Source organism: Carcharodon carcharias, chromosome 2 (genome assembly GCF_017639515.1).
Source record: "Carcharodon carcharias isolate sCarCar2 chromosome 2, sCarCar2.pri, whole genome shotgun sequence".
Lineage (NCBI taxonomy): Eukaryota > Metazoa > Chordata > Chondrichthyes > Lamniformes > Lamnidae > Carcharodon > Carcharodon carcharias.
Window position 1 is genome coordinate 25,078,045 of NC_054468.1, and position 22,371 is coordinate 25,100,415.

At 44.2% G+C, this 22,371-nt stretch overlaps 1 protein-coding gene across 2 annotated transcripts in view; it reads left to right on the forward strand.

Annotated features, from left to right (window-relative positions):
- Positions 1-22,371, forward strand: part of LOC121268984 (sodium/hydrogen exchanger 9-like) — a 368,207-nt gene that overhangs the window by 190,411 nt on the left and 155,425 nt on the right. For both annotated transcript variants that reach the window (XM_041173300.1, XM_041173310.1), the window contains exons 10-11: positions 2,993-3,106; positions 14,555-14,666. In XM_041173300.1, coding sequence (XP_041029234.1) covers positions 2,993-3,106; positions 14,555-14,666 — 226 coding nt within the window. The remainder of the gene's footprint in view (positions 1-2,992; positions 3,107-14,554; positions 14,667-22,371) is intronic.

Here is a 22,371-nt window from a genome sequence, read left to right on the forward strand (position 1 = left end):
GCTTGGAACAATTCCCTGCACATGGTGGGTAAAGAAAGGTAGAAAATATTTCCATTTCCAAAAGACAGATCCTTACATTTTGATAAGCATTCAAACTCTCCTTCAAACAAACTAAATTGACAAATCTTTCTAATATGAAATATTGTAATGCCAGAACCTTGAACACCCCCCCCCCACCCCAGTCAAGCTGTAGGTTAATGTCTTAAAAGTTAAGTCAACAACAACTTGCATTTGTCTAGCCCCTTTAATGTACTAAAACATTCAAGGTGCTTCACAGGAGCAGTTCAAACAAAACTGGACACTGAGACACACAAGCAGATATTGGGACAGGTGACCAAAGGCTTGATGAAAGAAGTAGGTTTTGAGGAGCGTCCTGAAGGAGGAAAGAGAGGCACAGAAGTGGAGAGGTTTAGGGATGAAATTCCAGACCTTCGGGCCTCAGCAGCAGAAGGCATGGCCGGTTGCTGATGGTCGAGCGATTAAAAAATCAGGGGTGTGTAAGAGGCCAGCGTTGGAGGAGCACAGATAACTTGGAGGATTGTGGGCTGACTGTAGAAATAGGGAGGAGAGGCTATGAAGGGATTCGAAAACAAGGTTGAGAGTTTTAAAAGCAAGGCTTTGCACAGGCAGGAACCAACATAGGTCAGCAAGCAGAAAGGTGATGGGTAAATGCAACTTGGTACAAGTAAGGATACGGGCAGCAGAGTTTCAAACGAACTTAAATTTAGATGCGAAAATTGTGGGAATCCACTATAGGATACTCATCAAGTTAGGGGTATTTGTGATAATTTCAGTGAAGATGACAATGGGGAGAGATGTTTCCAATTCAATATTATCTGATTTATTCTATCACCCAAAATCAGAATTATCATTGGTGAGTTTTTGCTATGCTACATGTCGTCATGGGGAACTACCAATTAGAAACTTGAGGGATGGATTATCTGTGGAGTCGGGTCAACTCCAGAAACCTTTAAAAATGGTGGGCAGGACCTGATGTGGCAGTCCCACCCCCATTTCTGACAGGTCCCATTTTTGCCAGCTGGGGAAGGGGGTGGGGCGTGATTCACACAGAAGGGAAACCCAAACTCAGCAGAGCCATTTGAACTTAGCATTGAGTTAAGCACATCCCATTATTCTCAGTTCGAAGTGACCTAAACAGCAGTGTAGGAGTCACGAATTGGAGTAGCCATATAAGCTTGTGAAGAGCAGATAAAGTCTGTTTAAGTTCATGATATTAAGTATTTTAAACCCCAAGCCCTTTAAACATGAACAAAAAAGGGCTGAAACTGACAGCTAGATTTAAAAACACATTCTTTGCTCGACTGCTTTGACTGGTGTAGTTTAGGGGAAAAAACGCCATCTTTTTGTACAGCTTTAGTAGAGCTCTTTATTGACATTTCCTAAAGGCTGTTATTAAAGCTGAGTTCATTGTGAATGCTTGGCTGAGCTTCAAAATCTACAAAAGCACTTATTTCAGCAGCAGGAGCTTTGTTCACATTTCGATTGACAATTTAAAGGATTAGCTGTCTTTGATGTGGTAACTGAATAGAGCTTTGTTTTTATAACAGATTGAATACTTGAGGGAATTTAAAATCTTTGTTTCATGAATGTGAGTTCTTCCAGTGTCAAGTGTGTATGAGTGAGAGATCTGTTAGATTGATAGAAATTTATTTTTTTCATATTTTTTCATCTCAGCATGGCTCCTGAGGTCTGCCCATTGTGGATACTGCATGAAGGTGGTATGGTGATATGAGGGCATGGGGGTGGGTGGGAGGCATGAATTGGCATGGAGGGGGCATGGGGGTAAGGGGGTATGATGGGTGAGAGCTTCAGAGCCTAACAGCTTCTAAACCAACTGGGACAAAGTCCCAGAGAAGTGAGGTGGGCCTTCTCATGAGACTGCCTTGGTGCTTGCCCCCATGGCTGCCTACAGTCTGTTTCTGGGATTGGTATGCCCGACTCTATCCAGTCCCTGTCTCCTCAGAGTCAAAATTGGGTGCACTGGGGCCCTTCAAACAGAGGTATGTCTGCCGAATCGGGAAGTCTCCCAACTTGGGCTACCTCCTTCAGTAGTGAAAATCTGGCCCAAGTTCCTGCCACCAGGAGAGGATGAGCCAACTAAGAACATTCCTAGAAGCTTGCTACCCAACAAAGGTCTAGGAGCAGGAGTCACACCTGCCTTGTTCAATAAGAACTGAAGAATGGCATTGGAGAGACCTGATAAAAGGGAAACTGGAGAACAATTCAAAAAATACCCCATTCTGTCCTCCCTGAGAGAAGATAGAGGATTATGGTGGTCAAGTAAGTTGAAGACCCTCTTTAAGGAATAAATATATAAATATTTGAAGCAAGGAAAGACACAAAGCAATTGGTAGAAAGTGGGTGCAATGAAATTAATTTTAAGATTGCTCTGGCAAATCCAAAACCAGCACCAACACAATAGGCCAAATGGTATCCTTCAACGCTACAAACTTCTAACAGGGTAAGATACACAAGGATTCAATATATCTACTAAATATTTCAAAATCTGAAAAGGTTCCTTTAAGTCAAACAGCAGCATTGACCATAGCATAACACCATTATTTTTGACATATTGAATGGTTCTTTGGAATTCTCTGCCTCAAGAGGGTGGTGGAGGCTCAGTCGTTGAGTATGTTCTAGACTGAGATCGATAGATTTCTACATATTAAAAACATCAAGGGATACGGGAATAGTGCAGGAAAATGGTGTCGAAGTAGAAGATCAGCCATGATTTCATTGAATGGCAGAGTAGACTCAAAGGGATGAATGGCCTACTCCTGCTCCTATTTCTTATGTTCTTATATAGTAGCAAGCAGGGCGATTAAAAAAGGCACAGAATTAGTTGTTCAATAGGCTCAATGGTGTGTAACTGTTCCAAAAAAATTTCTCAAAAATGACTTTAAAATTGTTAGCTTTTCTGAGAAGTAACTAAAGATTAAAATAAGCATGTGTATGTGATTCTGTTTTCCAGCTCTTTGAATTCATGAATTTTATGGCTGAAAACTTCATCTTCTGCTACATGGGTGTTGCACTGTTCACCTACCAGAACCATATCTTCAATGCCCTCTTCATTTTAGGAGCCTTTGTATCCTTTTACTTGACAGCATTTTGTTCGAATCTTATGGTAACAGGAAAAAATGGTGAAGGGATTTGATTTTTCTTTTCCCATTAGTGAACTTGGAGTGCTTGAGAATCAGTTCAACAGTGAGCAGCAACAGTGTTTGCAAAGCACTTTTAACGTGGGGAACATGTCCCAAAGCACCTCAGGGAGGCGTAAGGAAAATACAAATGGAATTAGAGATATTGAATGGTAACCCAAAAGATTGATCAAAGAGCTAGGTTTAAGGGAAGCTATAAAAGAACAGAGGCAGAGGGGTTTAAGGGAGGGAATTCTCTGTGGGTGACCTATGCAGCTGAAAGTGCTGATGGTGGGGTAAAGGCAAGAGACCAGAATCAGAGGAATGTAGAGATTGGGAAGTGAGGAGGGGGCTGGTGGAGTTAGGTTTGGAGGAAGTTACAGCAATAGGAGTGGTGAGGCAATGATGGGGCTTAAAACAAGGATGAGAATTCTGAATTGGAAATTTTGGGGGACTGGGAACCAATGTAGGTTAGTGGGAACTGTAGCAATGACTGAGCATGGTTTAGTGCAGTATAGAATGTGAGTAAGAGAATTTTAGATGAACTTAGGTTTTCAGAAGTGGAGGATGGGAGCCCATTCGTGATAGCTATTGGTGACAAGGATCTGGATGAGGTTTTCAGCGGCATGGGCTGACCCAGGGACAGAGATCAGTGATGTTACAGGGGTGGCAAATAGGTGATCATTGTTACTAAGTATATATGGGGTCAAATACTTAGCTCAGGGTTGAACAGAACAGCAAGTTGCAAGCAGCCTGTTTGTTCAGTTCAATCTGAAACATTGATTGGAAGGGGTGGAATTGATGTCAAGAGTGTGGAGTTTGTAGTGGGATTTGAAGACAATAGCTTTGGTCTTAGCAATGTTTAGCTGGAGGGAATTGCTGCTTATCCAGTACTGGGTGTTTCAAAGACAGTAAAGATGTTCATGAGTTCCTCACATTTTTGTTAGAGGTGCAGGAGAAAAAGATTTAAGGAGATGGTTGATGGTGAAGAAAATATGCCAGGGGTTATCTTTGCTTTTCAAAATGACCCTGGACTAATGGATGGTGTTGGCAGAGGATAGTGATGTTTGACGTTGCTTGAGATGGTCCAGATTTGTTGATCAAAGACTAAACCGTTTGGGTATCGAATATGTTCAATCTGTACCCCTTGGACTTGAAGGATCATAGGGGGAAATGATTAGATAGGATGGGGGTAAAGCTTCTGCTCAGGACAAGGGCATCAAAGGTTAGAGATGAAGGGGTGATTGAGCAGACCAATAAATATAGAAGTACTATGGTGAATAGGCCAAAAGTTAGGAATTTGGAAGTATCCATGCAAATGATTTGGGAGACGGGGGAGGTTTTTTCCCAAGGATGGGAACAGCTGGAAGTAAGATTTTGAAGGAGTGGAGGGATGTGGATAGTGAAGGAAACTGGTGGAAATGATCGTGCAGAGCTGCCTAGTCAGTGATTGAAGCCATGGGAGTAGAAAGGCTGCAGGAGATAGAAGTTCAGCATAATGGGGGTTACCTCGAAGGGTGTTACCAAATTGTCACTCTTGGTTGCAAGCAAACATTGTTCTCTCTGTGAATTTTGTGCTTAATATGAAGCATTGAGAGTTGAAATAATCTTTCATTTCAGGCACCCAACATCAGTTTCACACCAGGCCAGGTTTGGCATGGTTAGCTGCAGAATAACTGCCTTATTTTACATGCAAAAGTGTGCCTCAACCCTAAACACAGTATTACAGCCTCTTGGAGGGGAGGGGGTTTTGGGGAGCAATGGTTTCCAAGGATGGGTGCGGGAGGTAGGGTTTGAAGTGGTGGGGGGATGTGGTCAGTGAATGATACAAAGAAGTGGTCAGAGTGCCGGTGTGGCATTTTCCATTTCCCATGCTAGGTATCTGATGAGCTCTGGCTAAGATTGCCAATTCTGTCTTTAAATTGTCGTTCCCCACGATAGATAGGTAGTTAGATTTTTGTTAGGCAAGGGAATCAAAGGTTCTCAGGGTTAGATGGGAACGTGGAAATTGAAACACAAGAATATCAGCCATGATCTTATTGAATGGCGGAACAGGCTCAAGAGGCCAAATGGTCAACTCCAGTTCCCATTTCTTATGCCCTTATGTTCTTATAACCTGGTTGACACTGCATCAATTTCACATAGGACCTTTACCACTAATAGACAGGGGCGACCTTCATATCACAACTTGAACTGTATGTAAAAGCCTTTGTTTTCTACCATTCGTCTCTCTGAAATCATGATTTTTCAGTGTGATGAATTTTTGACTTCAAATATAAATGTTGAATCAAGATCAAGCAATTCTCCTCAGGGGAGAGAATAAAGTGCCATCCAAAATCTCTATCATTCACCTCATAGCTGGCAATCACTGAGTGATACCAGTGGATGGTCGGTCTCAAACAGGGCAAGGAAAGTAACAAAGTAGAGTTTTTTTTTTAGAAAAACAAAGCCAGCTGCTGATATACCACGAGGTTCTTTGGATGCCCGACTAACTCTATTCACAATTGCATAGAGGCCATAGCTCTGACTTGATTTATGAACTTCATAGTGGCACACAGATTGTTTCTATTTTGACGCTTTTGGAATTGGACCTTCGATAACTGAAAGATAATGGTGTTTAATTTTTCAGGATCGTGTGTGTATTTGTCACAAAGCGAGGGATCTATTGTTTCAAGTACTGCTGAGTTGAGCAGTAATTAGATCAGAACTGGCATCTGACAATGACTGGCTCAATGGGCTTCTTATTATTTAAAGCAAATACTCTGGGTTGCGAGTCAAAAGGGTACTGTTTTGATTAAAAAGAATCTGCCAAGTTCCCCCAATAATTTTGTCTCTTTCTTGGCTAAATTAAGAATTTTGCAGTATGGTATATGTAGACTGAGACTGAAAGAAGCAAAAAATGCTGATATGTCGGAAAGCTGTCAGGAGCCTGTGACTTGCACATTTAAGTGGGGTGCATTTCTAACTGTGTGGGAATTACATAGAACTGGTAAGTTTGAGATTTAAATATGCAAAAAGTCAATGTAATTGACTCTTAATTGCCCTCTGAAATGGCCTAGCAAGCCACTCAAATCAAGGGTAACAGGGATGGGCAACAAATGCTGGCCTTGCCAATGACACCCACATCCCATGAAAGAATAAATTAAAAAAAATGACCAACTGGTTTCTGGCTTTGAAGCATTTGTCTATCTAAAACTCCTCCGATTTAACAAGTGAGAGGACAGCGGGGATTGATGGAGCTGAGTGATTGACAGGCTAGAAGGTCTTTCAGAACAGAGCTATGACAGCTGCATCCTTGCCCAAGTGAAAGAATCTTTCTCACAGGGCGGGTTCTAAGTATGTGCTTCCACTGCTTTGTAAGGGACTTCAGAGGCCCTTTCTGCTAACTTAAACTCTTTGTACTTTGATCTGCACTTGCCTGCTGTCAGCCTTATCAGCAGCATGGGAGCATCTTTTTCAGCTGTACCTCGGACCTCTGATGAGGAGCAAGAGAAGCAACAAAAACAAGGAGACAAACAGGAGCCGCAACACCAGCAAGAGCCATGACTGCCTTTCTCTCAGCCATTTGTCACTCCACAGGACAGAGAGGGGATGATCTCAGAGCCCCAACACCCCAACAAGGCCAAATAGGCAAAGGAGACATTTCCTGGGCATGACTTAGTAGCAGCTCCTCAGGAAGCTTAGTCTTTCACAACAGGTTGTTGCTGATATTTGTAGCTCCCTGGAACAAAACCTCCTTCCTAGTGGGACCAGGTGGGCGTGCAATGCCAGTGGTGGTTAAGGTCATCGCAGCCCTGAATTTCTCTGCTCCTTGCTCCTTCCGGGGAACTCTGGTGCCATGTGCAGCTTTTCACAGCCAGCTACGCACAAGTGCGTCTCCTAAGTTACCAATGCCACGTTTGTCAGGGCCTCCTGTATGCCCACTTTGCTATTGATGAGGCCAGTCAGAACAGGAGGGCATAAAAACAGAAAATGCTGGAAAAAACTCAACAGGTCTGACAGCATCTGTGGAGAGAGAAATGGAGTTAACATTTTGGGTCCATAATGACTCTTCTTCAGAGCTGGAGAGAGGTAGAAATGTAATGAGTTTTATGCTGTTGAAAAGGGGAGTGGAAGGGCAGGTGGTGCGAAATAGAAGATCAGGGATAAGTTAGAAGGCAGGAGAGATTAAATGACAAAGATGTCATGGAACACAAGACAAAGGGAGTGGTAACAAAAGTATTGAAGACTGAAGTTTTGGTCCACAGTAGATGTTAATAGCAGAATAAAGGTCAGCACTGTCTGAGAGCAAAATAGCAGAATGTGTTAATAGCAGAAAAGGGTCAGCACTGTCTGAAAGCAAAAACATGAGAACAGACTCATCTTCTTGTGTTTTTGCTTTCCACAGTAATTTGCTTTTATTTCAGAACAAGAGGGTGCTTGGATTTCGTGCAAAGGCTGGATTGCCAGAGGTACAGGGAATCTTAGATTGCTCCCATGTGGTATTCAAGCTACTTTCAGATCATCCAGGAGTATTCTTCAACTGAAAGGGATTCCGGTCCATCAATAATCAGCTGATATGTAACCACCGAAAGATTTATCATGCTCGTCTCTGCAAGATACCCAGAAAGCTACCATGATGTCTTCGTTCTGCACTCGTCAAGTTTCCCACAGATCATTCAAGTTCTGAGCAGAGTCGGTGGATGGCTCCTTGGAGGCAAAGGCTACGCTCTAAGGACATGGCTGATGACATCTGTGAGGGGCCCTACCATTGATACATGGGAAGGGTGCAATCGAAGCCACATGAACACAAGAGTAGTCATTGAGCAAGATATTGGGATGCTGAAGATGCGATTCGGATGCCTGGACAGATTTAGGGGTGTCCTTCCAGACAGGGTGTAAAGCATGATAGGGTCTGCTGTGCTTCAACAACAGTGCAGCACAGAGGACTGGAGTTACAGAAGGAAGGTGAGGTTAGCTTTTGACCTTTAGAGGAGGATCAGCCTGTTGTTGTCAGGGTCACTGCAACCACTCACCCTAGCTCCTGCTGGAGATACCTGGGACGGACTCGTACAGGTAGAATTCAACTACCCTGCCCCACCCTCCCCCCTCAAGACAAAGCATCTACCTATTCGATAATTCTTTCATCTCACTAGCACTCACTGCTCCTCTTCTACACTTGTTATGCTATTTTCCTTAAAGCTGATGTGCACTGGGCAGGCAAGAGGCTACACTGGAGGTGACTGGACAGTGGAGATTTGAACTGATATGTATGGTGCATAAATATTGACAATAAAAGCAACAATCTCATACATTTAAGCACCCAAGAGATTTCTCTTGTGAAATTACAAATTCTTTCTCTTTGTTTTCCCACCCGGTGCTAACCCTGTGGCTTCAGCAGACCTAGAGGCAGCTGCCCGGTTCCCCTACTTTCACTGCTCAGATGCTCCTAACCAATAACCTCAAGGCTTTGGACCCTGTGAAGGCCCTGTGAAAGACTGCCCCACTCGCATCTGTGCAGGGACAGGTTCGGCCATCAGAACAGGAGGCGGCATGCATAGGGCTCTCACTGAGGTGATGGGGTGTGGGCAAGAGGGGAGAAGATTGAATGCCTTGAGCAGAATCCCTACTTCCCTGTCTATCTCCATGTTCCCTCTCGTGGCACTTCCCTGCTGACCAACAGCTGGAGGACACTTTTTTGCAAGCACTGAATGGCTAAGGCGAGGCTTCCCTCCATATTATTTAAACTGGCAGACAGAGTGTGCAAGGCTTTGGTGATGTTCAGAATGCATCCTGTTTCCTACACCATGCAGGTGGTCACTTTTTCCATGGGGGTGGGCAGAAGCACAAAGACGTGAGACAGCATGGCACTCAATGCTAGAGAGAAATTTCTCCAGTGGCATGCAGTGCCTCTGGAAATGCTGACAGGATCTCACATTTTCTGCTCTAGAATAGTCCCCTTCATTGATGACCCATGAGGCTCAGTATCTTCATCCAGCTGAGCAGGGTTTGGAGGGTCCTGCGCTGTCTGACAGGAACACCCGACTGCTGTTCCTGTCTCCACAACCTGCACCTGCTCACTTGTGATGTGTGGCTGACCAAGTGACAAGCCAACTACCTCCTCCTAGAGGTCCCATCAGTGTGTGTATCTGAGCTGGGGTGGAGGTTGTGTGAGAGTCATGTGATGGTGCTTCCTCAGAATCTGCAGAATCTTCATTGTCCTCCTGCACCAGCTCCGGTGGTTCGCTTGAAGGACTAATGGAAGATGAAAGACATGAATTAGAACTGACAAGGTGAAATGGTTCAATGTCATAATTGTGCAGACGATCATATTTCAGTGACTGCTGACATCAAGTCAGTTTGAGTGAGTGCTGTGTGCCATGTGGCAGTATGATATCTAATTCTGTCACCAGCTAACAGCGAGACCCCATCTTTCGCCCCAAGACTCAGCCAGTGTGTCCTACTCTGCAGTGGTCAGGGTGACGATGACCAGAGAGCTACCCCCAGTTCTCTGCCCCACTTCTGCAAGGAGAGAAAGAAGACACTTATGAGTATCAGAAATGGAATGCGTTGAGAGGATGAAATGACAGCTTTGGGTGAGGGTGATTTTGAGGGATGGGCGTGAGATAGCAATAAATGAGGGCGAGCATCAGTTGTGGCTGTTCAGATGGGGATGTGAGCAGGTGCCTTGAGAGAGAGAAATGAGAGGAACCACAAGGTGTATTGGCCTGAGGAGTGCAGTGCAGGAGAAGGCTGGGAAGTGAGCATAAGGGGTTGGCACCTGCACTTGGCACTCACCTTTCCTGTCTTGATAAGGTCATTGAACCTCTTGCAGCACTGAATCCACTCCTCACCTCCTCTGCAGCCACATCTGTTTTCTTCCAAAGGTTGGCATCTTCCTCCTGTCCGTAGGGAATAGTATTTCTCTGCAGGCCCTTAGAGAACGCAGACTGGATCCATTCTGCCCCTAGCCAGGGTTTCTTTACATTCTGAGGATTAAAGGGTCAGATGCACGTCATCATCACACCTGCCGGTCTGATTGATCAAGAAACCCAGACATGAGATGCTAATTCTGTGGCTAAGTTGAAGATCCACAACAAACCTACTCCGTGATCTTTTGGGTTCCAGACATATTGTTAGCATTCCCCCACAACCACTCGCACAACTGCAAGCAGGTCCAAAAATTAAAATTCAGCCCCAAGTGAAAGGAAAAGGAATAAGACAGACTGGTGTTCAGGGGTGAGCCAAAAAAACGACTTAAAGAGAAAGGTAGTTGTTTGGATCTTGAGGATAGGGGCATGATGGCTGGGTGCGCAGCAGCCAATGATGATGTGGAAAGGAGAAGAGGAGACCAATATCACAGTGTCTTGACAGTTTATGTCCTGGAGGTCTGGAGAGAGAGGCTCGCGCATGAGCCTGACTTGAAGGCCAACATTTTAACCGCAGAGCCAGAATAACATGCACTCCTTGGCCTGAATTTTCAGCTCGGTGGGTGGGTGCAATCGGCGGGCCTGGGAATGGTCAGGAACTGACCACAGTCAGCCCCCGATCGCCATTTCACGCTGGCTGGCTAGTTAGCGGCCGGCCAGCATGAAGCATGCGCTGAAAAGCTCAGTGTTGCTGGGGTGGGGGGGGGGTTGATGACGACTGCTTCAGGGAGCTGCAGACCCCGAAACCCAGGAAATAAAGTTTTTCAAATTAGCGAAAAAAAAATGTCCAAGCGTCACAATCAGGCACCTGAACGCATGGATTATAAAAATGCCGTCCACAGATTTCTGTTATTTTATTCAATAACGGAAACCTCGTCCTGCCCTTGGACGAGGTTTGATGAAAAATGTAAAGGACGCCTGGCTGATTCGCTCGTCTGCCAACCGTAAGGTTGGACGGGCTACATAAAATGACAGACAATTGTGTCGTTAGTGGGCTTAAATGCCCTCTGAATTGTTGGCAGGCGCACTTCCAACTTTTGTGTGTGTCCGCCGACTGAAATCTCATGCAAGCGCGGGGTGACATCAGGACACTCGCCCAACGTCTTCTCGCGCAATTTAATGCCTGATCGGGTCAGGCGCACGTCTGTCCAATCAGCGTAAAATTCAGCCCCATGTTACCTAAGTGACTAAATTCCGGATTGGTGCCTGGTGACACATCATTGCCTTGCATTGACTGCAAGATAATTGTTTGTGTCTTCATGTGGTCTTTTTGAATGTAATGCCTTTTGTCTATTTTTTTTGATTTTGCTTTATAGCTGGGACAAGAAGAGGGGAAAATAACCTTTCTCGAATGCGTGTGCTAAGTACTCGACTATGTTCAATGGGGGATAAGGTGTACTGCAAAAACACCAGCTCGTGATAACGTTATTCAAGTTAAGTGCGTCCTCACAGAAAGTAAAAGTTTGAGAGCTGATATGATTGCTGTTTGTATGATTCTAAAGGGACTAGATAACAGAGACCATGGTCGGCCATTTCATCTTGTTGAGAACAGTAGAAACAAGGGACGCAGCCTGAACTTCAAACGGGTAAATTCAAAACACATCTGCAGAAACAATGGCCCCGATATTTACAGGGAGGTGGTGAAGGAACATGAGGAAGGGCATTATATTGTATGGGGGGGGATGTGCGCAGTGAATAAAGTTGACGTGGGGTGGGTGGATTGGGGGTGGCGAGGGGGGGGGGGTGGGGGCGGTGTGAATCCATTGTATGGGTCTGATTGTGTTCAGTGGGATACAGGGAAATTTGGGAGGTCTAGGAGGGAGGGACTCTTGACTCCTGGTCCACAAGCAGTGCCGGAAAAGCAGTTAACATTAGTGTTGCATCTGACTGTTCTTGGGTCTTTTCAGTAGCCGGGTTCCATGAGCCCTGGGAAATTCAGGTTGCAGGCATTAAATCTAAAACAGAGCTGAAATTTGAGACACGCAGCCACAGTAAAATATTTAAATGGCAGACCCACCCCTTGAGAGCAGGTTCGTTGCCCAACCTATTCCTGTTAAAACCAGGATGGAGGCAGGTTCAGGTCGAGTTTCCCATGTTGGACTTTTTAACCATCCCGCCCACCTGAAGGGATTGGGTTAAAATTCCCCCCAATAATTCATTGAACAGTCGTCAACCTGGGCACATAGTGCAAATAGTTAGGATTGAATTACTAAAATGCATATTAGGAAATTATCCTTCAGAACTTAACATTTGGGAATGCAGTATTTGAGTAGTTTAGGACGTGACGTGTGGTAAGTGTAACATATTTGGAAAAACGAGTGATATTAAATCTATGACTCTTAAAGCTCTCCACCATTGGTGTTTCCTTCTGATATGCCTGAGTCTGTTATAAACTAATTAATAGAGATTGATTGCCATGTGTCATCAACAACTCCATTATTGTTCAATCATGTGACTACAAGGATCGTAGAATGCAAACTAGATGGACCCTGGCCTTTTTCATCTAGTAATGACAATGTTTCTACATTCCACCAACGTACCCTGGTCTGTAAGCAAAAGCAGCCTTTGGAAATTACAAAGCCTTTTCTACTTAAGAATCAGAACTCCATTTTAACCAATTTTAATAACTGTGTAATATCTTCTTAGTAATTATGCTTTATGTGAACAGTTTCAGTCGAGCGTTTTGATGAGAATGAGAGTTTAAAATAAAAAATCTGCTAATCTGGTTGGCACCTCAGGTTGGCTTTACTAAGCCTAATTATTTTATGTTCTTCCCATCTTTTTTAAAAATTGAATCACTTCCACCTAGGCCATGACCAGGGTGAACAAGTTGATGTTCCTTATCATGGTGAGCTAGGATGATGAGAGACTTAGCTTGCAGTCAGAGTCCTATCAGTAGACTGGTATTTTCAACATCCAGCCTTCACTGTGTAGACTGCTCCTGAACTCAGAATCTATGTTCAGTATGAATTTGCAGCTGAGTTATAAATACATAACTATAAAGGATCACTTGCACATCTATGTTCATCAGTAGAAAAAGCTGAGAGAAGGGTGACTTCTGTTGAATTTCAGATACAGCTACTGTGTCAGATTTTTAAAAATTTTGACCATTAAGGTAAAGCATTTGTAGTATTCCTGATTGATTTGTGAAGCAGAGATTTGCACCAGACTGCTTTAGTTCAATTTCAAGATTTTTTTCAGAACTAATTCGGATACTTAAACTGATTACTTTCACATGTTTTCTCGTTTGGGGTAGTTCTTCTTTATCAACGGAATGATTCGTCGAGCTGAATCTCATCTGGACATCCTGTCATTTCAGTACAGACAGCCCATTTTTAAACAGGTTGTGACAATTTGTGTTTTGCTTTAAACTCAAACTAGTAAAATCTGACAAAAGTCAGAGCTGATGTAAGATCAAATGGAGGAACAACCCCTGGATATCTCCTAATTGGTCCATTGACATGAACAGCTGTGACAAGACCCTCGGGGACATCATTTTACCTTATGTTTCCTCAAATGGAGGCGAAGAACGACCTGTAATTAGGGTGTTTTAGAAAATATTTTTTCTGACCAAGGCATGCAACAAACTACCTATGTCAAATCTAAAGCCAAATGCAGTCACAACTGATGTAAGAGACACTGTGCTGAATATTTTAGGTCCTCTTTTATTTGGAATAGCACATTAGTGGAATTCGTGGCTCAGAGTTTATAACACTCTTTATTCCTAGTAACCTAGAAGCCACTTAAGTGGGAGATTTTTTTGTATCAAGTTGACCCACTGGGAACTAATTAGCTTAATGCATTGCTCTGAACCTAACTGTTGGATGGCCAAACTTTATCTGCGGGACAACTGCTGTTGAATTTGAACAAAATGTAGTGCTTATTTTAAGCACTGCTTTGCATGCTGATAGAGAAATTTCAGGTTAAGTGCTCTTTGTATGTCACAACTCTAGTTTCCATGACTACACCTATTAGTACAACAACTGTACCTGACAGCCAACTAGAATACCAGTCAGCTTTGAATATTGATGGATCAAGGAGTGTGCAAACAGAACTGACTGACAGCTGTGACGTCTCTTAGGCAGGAGGGTCAATTAATTGGACATCAGGTTTTGATTAAATAGCTTCTATTATATTGCGTATTCCTGGAGCTTATTCTTGGTGCTTCCTATTATGAATCTTCGCAATTCCTCAAATTTCCAGATTCCCAAAAGTTGCATTCCTTACACTTCCTCTAGAATTTTTTCGCTTTTAGAGTCTGATCTTCATAATGTTCTCAAGGCTGTTCTTACAGTTCAGCATTCTTGTCTCAAGAATATTAACTTCCATTTATCTGACACCTTTAATGTAAAAAAAAAGTCCAAAACATCCCTTGGTACAATGTGTAATGGTGATCTACAACACATAGAGCAACCTAAAAGGGCATACGAGGAGGTCAGTAAGCATCAACTAATAGGTTTGCTATTTTCCTTAAGGGTATATCAACAGATTGCCATCTTAGTAGCGCGAGCTTGCAACATCTATCCTTTATCCTTCCTTCTCAACCTGCGGCGTAAAAGAAAAATCCCCTGGAACTTCCAACACATGATGATGTTTGCAGGTTAGTCATTTGTACCTGGTTGGTGATGCCTTGTTTTAAATATTACCGTCTATGGGTGGAATTGTCCCAGATTTGCACAGTGTGCTAGCGGGCAGGCAAAATGTCATTTTACCCACTGGCCACAATGGCGGGTTTTCGCAGCATACCCTCCCATTCCCATCTCATTAATTATGCAGCCACAGGAAACACGCCATCTCGCTGGCGGGTGACCTCCCTTTGCCCGCAACGCTGTTACCTCACCACTTCCCGCTCTGGGGGCCATATTTAAACCAGGGCCGCGCGCACACTTCTCAATGCTTGCAGCCCAGGACTGCTCTGCTGAAGTCTTGGTCCCGAAAGGCAGGAAGAGTGCAGCTCCCCACCAGCACCCCCCGCCCTTGAGTCAGTAGTGCATCCCTGGGATGTCTCTGGACACTATGAGGGCCCATCGCAATATCCTGTACCCCCGCTCTAGCCACAGGAGGCCCATCAGTCTCACCACTCCAGCTTGAGAGACGGTGACAGAGGTGGTCAGTGCCAATGCTGCACATGAGGTCAGCTATCCAGTACAGAAAACAGATGAAAGATCTCATCCATGCCGCCAGGATAAGGCAACCATCTCATCACTCTAAACTCACACACACACTAGCCCATCACACGTTCACTGACATCTTGCTTACTGCCAGATCAAGGGACATCACCACTCACACTCTCTCACATCTCCATCTGGCCTCATCTCCTCTGGAGGCTGCCTCCTCAGCCCTCACCCTCTTGAGGCCACATGCACAGATCAACACGTACCTCCACATACAAACCCTGGGATAACCCCCTACTTCCACAGTACAGCCCTTCCCCTGCAGCCCCTTCCCTTGCCTGAGGCTACTTCTCCCCCTTTCCCAAGCAGGCCCTGGCCCTGCAGCCATTGAAAAGCCACCCCCGCCTTACGGCTGGTCTAGTAGATGGAGACCTGCCCATGAGCACCCCTAAAAATGGTGTGGTGCTGCCTGTGAAGCCTGGCGCTGATGACCATGAGTGCTGCCCAAAGCAAGGCAGGCAAACAAACCTCAAAGTCCCGAGCAAAGTGCAGGCCACCAAGTGCATGTCGCTTATGTACAATTGTGAAACACGTCGGTGGGATTGCACAGATGATCCAGTGTGGGGGGATAATTCTGGTGGGCAGGGCTTATAATGGGAGGCTAAAGCATTGAAATTAGGTTCCTGACATGTGGGAGCAAGAAACACGGCCCACCATTGACGGGTGGAGTGGACAGTCACAAACTGGCCTCACGGCAGAAGGGGGAGAAGCAGCCTCAGGCAAGGAAAGGGGCTGCAGGGCGAGGGCTGTTCTGTGGAAGAGGGGGGTATCCTAGGGTTTGTATGTGGGCACATGTTGATCTGTGCAAGTGGCCTCAAGATGGTGAGGGCTGAGGAGGCAGCCTCCAGGAGAGATGATTCTTGGCCTTCTCATGTTGTCCCCACCCTGCCCACCATGATGCTTGAGGCCAACTGAGCTGGAAAATTCCAGCCTATGTCTTGTCTGTTTATGCCTCTGTGAAGTGCCTTCGGATGTTTTACTGTGTTAAAATCGCTATATGAATGCAAGTTGCTGTTATTATCCAGCACGATAGTATCTGCTTGTATGGATCATGTGGTGGTCATGAAGATATGAAAGTCAAATCCTGGTTGCCAAAACTATAATTGGCATTGTATGCATGTCTTTGTTTAGTTTTACTGCTTTTCTCTGTTTTCTTCCTTACTTATCAAATTAATTTAATACTGTCAATTTGGTCCATTCATTTAGCTCCCAACAGGCACTATGGACAGGATGCTAATTGCCTCTGGCCTTTCCACAATGCCACCCCCCCACCCCCCCCACACACACACACACACACACACCACCACCACTGCCCCCCCCCCCCCCAATTTTCTAACCTGTATTTCATTTGCAGCCTCTAAGCATATAATGAACCCTCCCCGAAAGAGCTGTGGCTGTTGTTCTGATCTGTATTTAAGACTGTGTGTGTGTCTGTGTGTCTGTGATCAATCAATGTTTGCAAGATACCACAGTACTGTGTGTCTAGAATGGTGTGGAATGTCTTGAGTGGACATTGGCCACTGCAGTGCAGGCACCTGCCCCCTGTTTTTCCTCCCATAATATATTAGCTTACATTTCTCCACCTTAAAGTGCGTCTGCTGTGTATCAACCATTTTACTCATCAATCTATGTCTGGAATACTTCTAACTGTGATTATTCAGTAGAAAATGGAAGGATGTTTATGAAAAACCCAGGGCAGTCAGTGCCCTTACAACAAACATTAGTTACGATAAGGCAAGAAGCTTGCTTGTTGAGTACTCGAAATCTTAATTTTTCAACATTAACGGTGCAGATTCGGGCAGCATAGGATTGTATGACTGTTGTCAGAGTACCTGCTGGGGACTAGCTGAGGGAAACGATGATTGGCGACCAGATAACTGCTTATAAGTTGGGAGCTAACCTAACATGCACCTGTCACTTGGACTTGTATTTAGACAGATGCATGTGTGAATCATGGCAGATGGTAATGTATTCAGATCATCCCCTTCTGAATAGAACACAATCTGTTGTATAAGTGAGACCCGTTTGTCTCAATGAGGTACAATGGGCCATGTAATCATGGTTTTTAAGAGGTTTAGAGACTGTCATTTTCAGGTTTTGCAATCTGCCTGGAATGAACTACACTGTGGCTGGTTGTGTTGTGAAGCCTTTGGCACAAAATGGCCGTGTTTGTGGTCTGGATTTAAGAATGGAGTAGTGCATCAGTGTGTTTTTCTAAATAACTAAAGAGCACAGGTTTAAACTTTGGTGACGTGAATGTCACATCAACAGTGGGATAGCCAAATCTCCGCTTGGTACTCTAAATACAGCTGTGGTTAGCCATGGCTCAGTTGATAACTCTGAACTCTGAGTCACAAGATTGTGGGATCAATCCCACATCACAGGCTTGGCTGCATAATCCAGGTTGACAGTCCAGTGGAGTACCAAGGCAGTGCTGCACTGTTGGTGGTTGAGACACTAAGTTGAGGTTCAGTCTGACCTCCCAGGTGGACAAAAAAAATCCTGAGGCACTATTGTCCTGGCCAAAATTTATTCCTCAACCAACATCATGTTATTGGGTCGTTATCACATTGCTGTTTTTGTGACCTTGCTGCATGCAAATTGGCTGCTGCAAATTAGCCATTTACTGTCCCTATTTCCAAAGGGACACAGATCTACATCTTTATGCTTGTATATTCTGGCCTTAGCATTCTTGCCTTCCCTCCTTCCATTCTGCCAGTTATCAGAGCAGCACTCTGAACAGTGCGCAAAGTGGGCCTAGGGTGATGGGTAGAATGGAAAATGAACTGGGAACATACATCATTGTCCTCTCCTGATTGACCAGAGAGTATCAATGGCAAAAACCTACATTCACCTGTCTATCAACAACAACTTGTATGAATAGTGCACCTCTAATGTAATAAAATCTCTCAGGAAACTTCGCAAGAGCACCATCAGACAAAATTCTACATCTAGCCAGATGAGGTATTGGGGCAGACGGTGGCACAGTGGTAATGTCACTGGATCTGTAATCCAGAGGCCCAGGCTAATGCTCGGGGATGTGGATTCAGTTCAAGGGTAATTAGGGGTGGGCGACAAATCCTGGCCTTGCCAGTGACCTGTATCCCATGAAAGAATAAATTTAAAAAATGATCAAAAACCTGGTCAAAGTGGTGGGCTTTAATGAGTATCTTAAAGGAAGAAAGAGATGCGGAAAGATTTAGGGAGGGAATTCCAGCGCTTAGGTCTTGGCAGCTAAAGGCCAGACTGCCAATGTTTATTTTTTATATTTGTTCATGGAGAGTGGACGTCACTGGCGTTTATTGCCCATCCCTAATTGCCCTTGTTCAGAGGAGATTTAAGAGCCAACCACATTGCTGTGGGCCTGGGATCACATGTAGGCCAGACCAGGTAAGGACAGCAGATTTCCTTCCCTAAAGAACATTAGCGAACCAGATGGGTTTTTATAACAATCAGCAATGGTTTCGTGGTCATCAGACTTTTAATTCTAGATTTATATTGAATTCAAATGTCACCATCTGCCATGGTAGAGATTCGAACCCAGGACCCCAGAGCTTTACCCTGGGTCTCTGGAATACTAGTCCATTGATAATACGACTGTGCAATCACCTCCCCCTGAGTGATTAAAATTGGGGATATTCAAAAAACCAGAACTGGAGTGGCAGAGGTATCTCAGAGGAGATATATTCTATAGGGCTGGAGAAGATCACAGAGATAGGGAGAGATGTGGCCATGGAAGGATTTGAAAGCAAGGATGAGAATTTTAAAATTGAAGCAGTGTAGGTCAGTGAGTACGGGGGTGATGAGTGAACCTAATTTGGTTTGAGTTAGGACATGGGGAGCAGAGTTTTGATGGCCTCAGATTGCTAATTAGGGAATTGAGTTTGTGACAGAGTCTGCAACAAAGGTTGATCTTCCCAATATTTACTTGGTGAAATTTCTGTCCATCTTGTACTGATATCAGGCAAGCAGTCTGCCAATTTAGAGACAGTGGAAGAGTCAAGTGAGGTAGAACTGGCTGTTATCAGAGTTCATGTGGAAACTAATGCTGTATTTTTGGATGATGTCACTGAAGAGCAACATGTAGATGAGAAATAGCGGGGAGCTAAGGATAAATCCTTGGGGACATCAGAGGTAATGATGCTCAGTGCAGATATGTTGACTATGAAATTACAAAGGAGGGAAAACTGCATTCTTTTGTTTATTTTAACAAAGATAATAAAGATTTGGTACTCATCAAGGTGACATTTATTAGTGCTGGAAACTTTTGCCATGTTCAGCATGTTATGACCGAGCAGTTGGTAAAGCTGAGTTATTTTTTAAATCCCAGAGGGAAACTTTAAACAACTGTCATTACCTATAATTTTAAGTGTTATGTTTGGGATGTAACTCTAAATTCAGGAATCATACCACCAGTTCCCTAGAGGTTTTATATTAAGCTAAATGAAACATTTTATTAATTCATACAAGTTAAATATATACACATGGCTACAAATTACTACGATCATAACTTTTAACAAATTCCCAAACTAATCTCCATTGAGGCAACAGCAACCCATAGACTTTACCAGCCACTGGACGAAGCATTTTCACCTTCACTTTGGTTTCTGTGGAGACAGTTGGAGGCTTACAGCTGCTTTTGATCTCACATTGCCTCTGCTCTACACACATAAAACTGCTGAAGTTATTACTAGCACAGCCCATTGAATGTAAATTCTCATTCTATCACCAACCTCTGAACTAAACCTCCCTAACAATAAAAATCCCTTTCATAGTACCATTTTATTGGTATATATTGCTTGGTATCTGTGAGATAGGTGTCACTTTTCACCCCACTTCTTGAATCTCTATTCAAAAAATGCAATTGAACTCTATCTCTCTTACATATCAAAACTAGTACACATCAAAACGCCCAGACTAGCTGGCTTTAATCCAATTAAGCCACACCCACAGACTATACCTCTATTTTAAAAGAAAAATATTTTCCATTAGTATTATATACATTAATAGCTTCATGGCACAGCACCTGGTGCCAGTATCAAACACTCCTGCCTGAATTTTAGCTCTTGCATCGGGTACGCAGGGGCAAGAGAATTCCCAACTGCACACATCTGACATTCATAAAAGTGGCCCTGAATGTCGGAATTTCACTCTTGGATGTGGGTGAACGTGGGAATCATAGCAGGCAGCTCTGGATTTCGGCTGGTCCACATTTTTCACAATGACAGAGAGGCTCTCTGTCGTTGTGAAAACTCAGGCCTCCAAGTCTGCTATGATGAGGCCAAATGCAGAATAGTGCTTCCTGTACTCTGCCCCAACAGCTCAACTCTGTTTCAAGCTGTAAGTAGCCATAGCCACCCATGCTGCAGCAGAGACATTTTTTTCGGTTTCCCACACTAGCTGCCCTCAGGCTTCTGTGTTCATGTTCAAGTTAGGGACAGGTTTATATTGTAGACTGAGGCCCACTAGGAACTGGATCTAGATCACCAAAACTCATTCCACACACAGTGAATACAGGGAATTTAAGTGCTTGTGAACTGCACTGAAACTATTCAAATCGCTGATTATGTTCAAACTCAGATTTTTGTTATTTCTTTTTAATACAAAGGTGTAGAAGGCACTACTGTTGAGGGTGTGATTAACATGTTGCTTGGAGGTTATCAGCATCATCACTGAAATCCTACATTTTCTCCATGGTCTAGGATGAGCAATTCATGTGGGGGGGTGTGGAATAGTAGCATAGTGGTGATGTTACTTTTTAAAAATTCATTTATGTGATGTGGGCATCACTGGCTAGGCCAGCATTAATTGCCCTTGAGAAGGTGGTGGTGAGTTGCTGCCTTCAACCACTGAAGTCCCTGTGATATAGGTACACCCACAGTCCTGTTAGAGAGGGAGTTCCAGGATTTTGACCCAGCAACAGTGAAGGAATAGCGGTACATTTCCAAGTCACAATGGTGAGTGGCTTGGAGGGGAACTTCCATGTGGTGTTCCCATGTATCTGTTGCCCTTGTACTTCTAGATGGTAGTAATCGTGGGTTTGGAAGGTGCTGTCCAAGGAGCCTTGGTGAGTTTCTGCAGTGCATCTTGTATATAGTACAGGCTGCTGCCACTGTACATTGGTGGTGGAGGGGTGGAGTGTTTGTGGATGTAGTGCCAATCAAGCAGGCTGCTTTGTCCTGGATGGTGTCAAGCTTCTTGAATGTTGTTGGAGCTGCACCCATCCAGGCAAGTAGAGAGTATTCCATCACACTCCTGACTTGTGCCTTGTAGGCAGTGGACAGGCTTTGGGGAATCGGGAGTTGAGTTACTCACTGCAGGATTCCTGGCCTCTGACCTGCTCTTGTAGCCACAGTATTTATATGGTTAGTCCAGTTCAGTTTCTGGTCAATGGTAACCATTGATTGATGTTGATAGTGGGGGATTCAGTGATAGTATTGTCATTGACTGTCAAGGGGTTCAGGTTAGATTCTCTTGTTGGGGATGGTCATTGCCTGGCACTTATATGGCATGAATATTACTTGCTACTTGTCAGCCCAAGCTTAGATATTGCCTAGGTCTTACTGCATTTGAACATGGACTGCTTCAGTATTTGAGGAGTTGCGAATGGTGCCGAACATTGTGCAATCATCGGCAAACATCCCCACTTCTGACCTTATGATGGAAGGAAGATCATTGATGAAGCAGGTGAAGATGGTTGGGCGTAGGACAGTGGTCCAGTTAAGCTTTTGGTCAATGGTAATCCCCAGGATATTGATGGTGGGTGTTTCAACAATGGCATTACCATTGAAAGACAAGGTGAGATGTTTAGATTCGCTCTTGTTGAAGATGGTCATTGCCTGGCACTTGTGTGGCACAAATGTTAATTGCTACTTGTCAGCCCAAGCCTGAATGTTGTCCAAGTCTTGCTGCATATGGGCACTGACTGTTTCAGTATATAAGGAGTTGCGAATGGTACTGAACATTGTACAATCATCAGCGAACATCCCCACTTCTGTCCATAAGCTGGAGGAAAGTTCACTGATGAATCAACTGAAGCTGGTTGGGCTGAGGACACTACCCTGAGGAACTCTTGCAGTGATGTCCTAGAACTGAGATGATTGAGCTCCAACAACCACAGCCATCTTCCTT